At 51.3% G+C, this 2,249-nt stretch overlaps 1 protein-coding gene across 1 annotated transcript in view; it reads left to right on the plus strand.

Moving 5' to 3' along the window:
• LOC105516455 (interleukin-21 receptor-like) overlaps positions 1-2,249 on the plus strand; it is a 21,053-nt gene that overhangs the window by 17,745 nt on the left and 1,059 nt on the right. The window contains exon 5 of the mRNA XM_011948663.1: positions 1,524-1,678. Coding sequence (XP_011804053.1) covers positions 1,524-1,678 — 155 coding nt within the window. The remainder of the gene's footprint in view (positions 1-1,523; positions 1,679-2,249) is intronic.

A 2,249-nucleotide genomic window follows, 5' to 3' on the forward strand; every position in this document is an offset into this window, starting at 1 on the left:
GAGCTCTGCTCTTGCACTTGCTGGGAGATGCTGAAAGATGGGGACCATCAGACTGGCCTCCCAGGGCCACTGTGGGGTGTCAAACTGCCCAGAGCAGGGCAGCCAGGCAGGCTCTGAGTAAATGGCAGCCCTCACCATTAGCATTCATGCTAAGAAGAGTCTTCAACTGCCTGAAGTAGCTGGGGTTGAAAGAAAATGATACCATCATTTAGAACAGAAATGGAAAAGGAATGGATTTGCCAGGACGCTGCTGAGAATATTTTTGGATGGGTTGCTAACTTTAAAACTTAAGATAGGCCAGGTGCAGTGGCTTGTACGTGCAATCCCAGGATTTTGGGAGGCTGAGGTGGGAGGATCACTTGAGGCCAGGAGTTTGCGACCAGCCTGGGCAAACATAGTGAGACCCCGTTTCTACAAAATAGACAAATAATTAGCCAGGGGTGGTAGCACCCACCTGTAGTACCAGATACTTGGGAGGCTGAGGTGGGAGGATGGCTTGAGCCCAGGAGGTTGAGGCTACAGGTGAGCTATGATCGCACCACTGCACTCCAGCTTGGGCAACACAGTAAGATCCTATCTCTAGGGGGAAAAAACCCTTGGAGATTTCACACGATAATTCCAGGGGTCTCCCGTTTCTCATTCTGCACCTCATATTGAAACTTGCCCTTCAGTTCATAGAAAGCAGGGTTTCAGATTTCATGTGTGTGCATGTGTGTGTGTGCATGCTCGTGTGTGTGCATGTGCATGTGTGTGTGCATGCACATGTGTGTGCGTGTGTGTTGCAAGTGTGGGCATGCGTGTGGGTGTGCATGTGCATGTGTGTGTGCATGTGCATGTGTGTGTGCATGTGCATGTGTGTTTCCCTAGAAAACTTAGAAAAGCTGACCACCCTGTGCTGCTAGAGCCATTCACTTTTAACTCTTATTTATTTTTTCTTTCTTTCTTTTTTTTTTTGAGACGGAGTCTCTCTGTGTAGCCCAGGCTAGAATGCAGTGGCGTGATCTTGGCTCACTGCAAGCTCCGCCTCCCAGGTTCACACCATTCTCCTGCCTCAGCCTCCTGAGCAACTGGGACTACAGGCGCCTGCCACCATGCCTGGCTAATTTTTGTATTTTCAGTAGAGATGGGCTTTCACCGTGTTAGCCAGGATGGTCTTGATCTCTTGACCTCGTGATCTACCCACCTCGGCCTCCCAAAGTGCTGGGATTACAGGCATGAGCCACCGCACCTGGCCTGACTCTTTTATTTCTTCACAGTCCCTAAACCTGCTTCATCCCTCTCTGTGACCTGCCCGCCCCTGAGTTTGCAACCCTAATCTCTCAGGTCCCAGACGGATCAACTGAAGCCCAGAGTCGGTAGTACTTTGCCCAAAGTCACTCAGGGTTGTTTGTCTTCATCTCATCCATGATGGGTGAGGCACCGTGGCCGGGGTGGGGGCAGGCAGGGCTTCTTCCCATCATCAAATCCTTTTCACCTACAGCAAAATCTCACCCCATTTTCTTTTCCTGGGTTTTCCCACCAAGTCAAGCCGGCTCCCCCTTTCAATGTGACTGTGACCTTCTCAGGACAGTATAATATCTCCTGGCGCTCAGATTACGAAGACCCTGCCTTCTACATGCTGAAGGGCGAGCTTCAGTATGAGCTGCAGTACAGAAATCGGGGAGACCCCTGGGCTGTGGTGAGGAATGTGGGGATCAGTGCAGCTTTGTGGCAGGGGAGGGGAGAGGAGGGAGTGCAAGGGCATCCAGGTGGGAGAGACGGGCGAGTATCATCATTCATGGCCAAGACCAGAGACCAAGGGTGCGAGCATTCCCTTACAGCCGTCCCTCCTCCTCCCCTCACTTCTCCCCAAAGTAGGAGACCCCTGAATAATCTGTCCTCCCCAAACCTGTCTCCTCGGCTATCAGCATGCCAAAGACATTGTCCCTTCTCCAGACTCCACCCCAGGTCTAGTGTAATCACAGAAGAAGTTTCAGAAACGGGGCAATCTGGAAGCTTCCCAATTGCTTAGAATGGCCACAGTTGGAGAGTTCCAGAAGTATCAATGATTAAGAAAGTCCAGCCAGGTGCAGCGGCTCACGCCTGTAATCCCAGCAATTTGGAAGGCTGAGGCGGGTGGATCTCTTGAGGTCAGGAGTTCGAGACCAGCCTGGGCAACATGGTGAAACTCCATTTCTACTAAAAATACAAAAATTAGCCAGGCATGGTGACATGTACCTGTAACCCCAGCTATTCTGGAGGCTAAGGCA

The sequence above is a fragment of the Colobus angolensis genome, unplaced genomic scaffold (assembly GCF_000951035.1).
Source record: "Colobus angolensis palliatus isolate OR3802 unplaced genomic scaffold, Cang.pa_1.0 Scaffold281, whole genome shotgun sequence".
NCBI classification, from domain to species: domain Eukaryota; kingdom Metazoa; phylum Chordata; class Mammalia; order Primates; family Cercopithecidae; genus Colobus; species Colobus angolensis.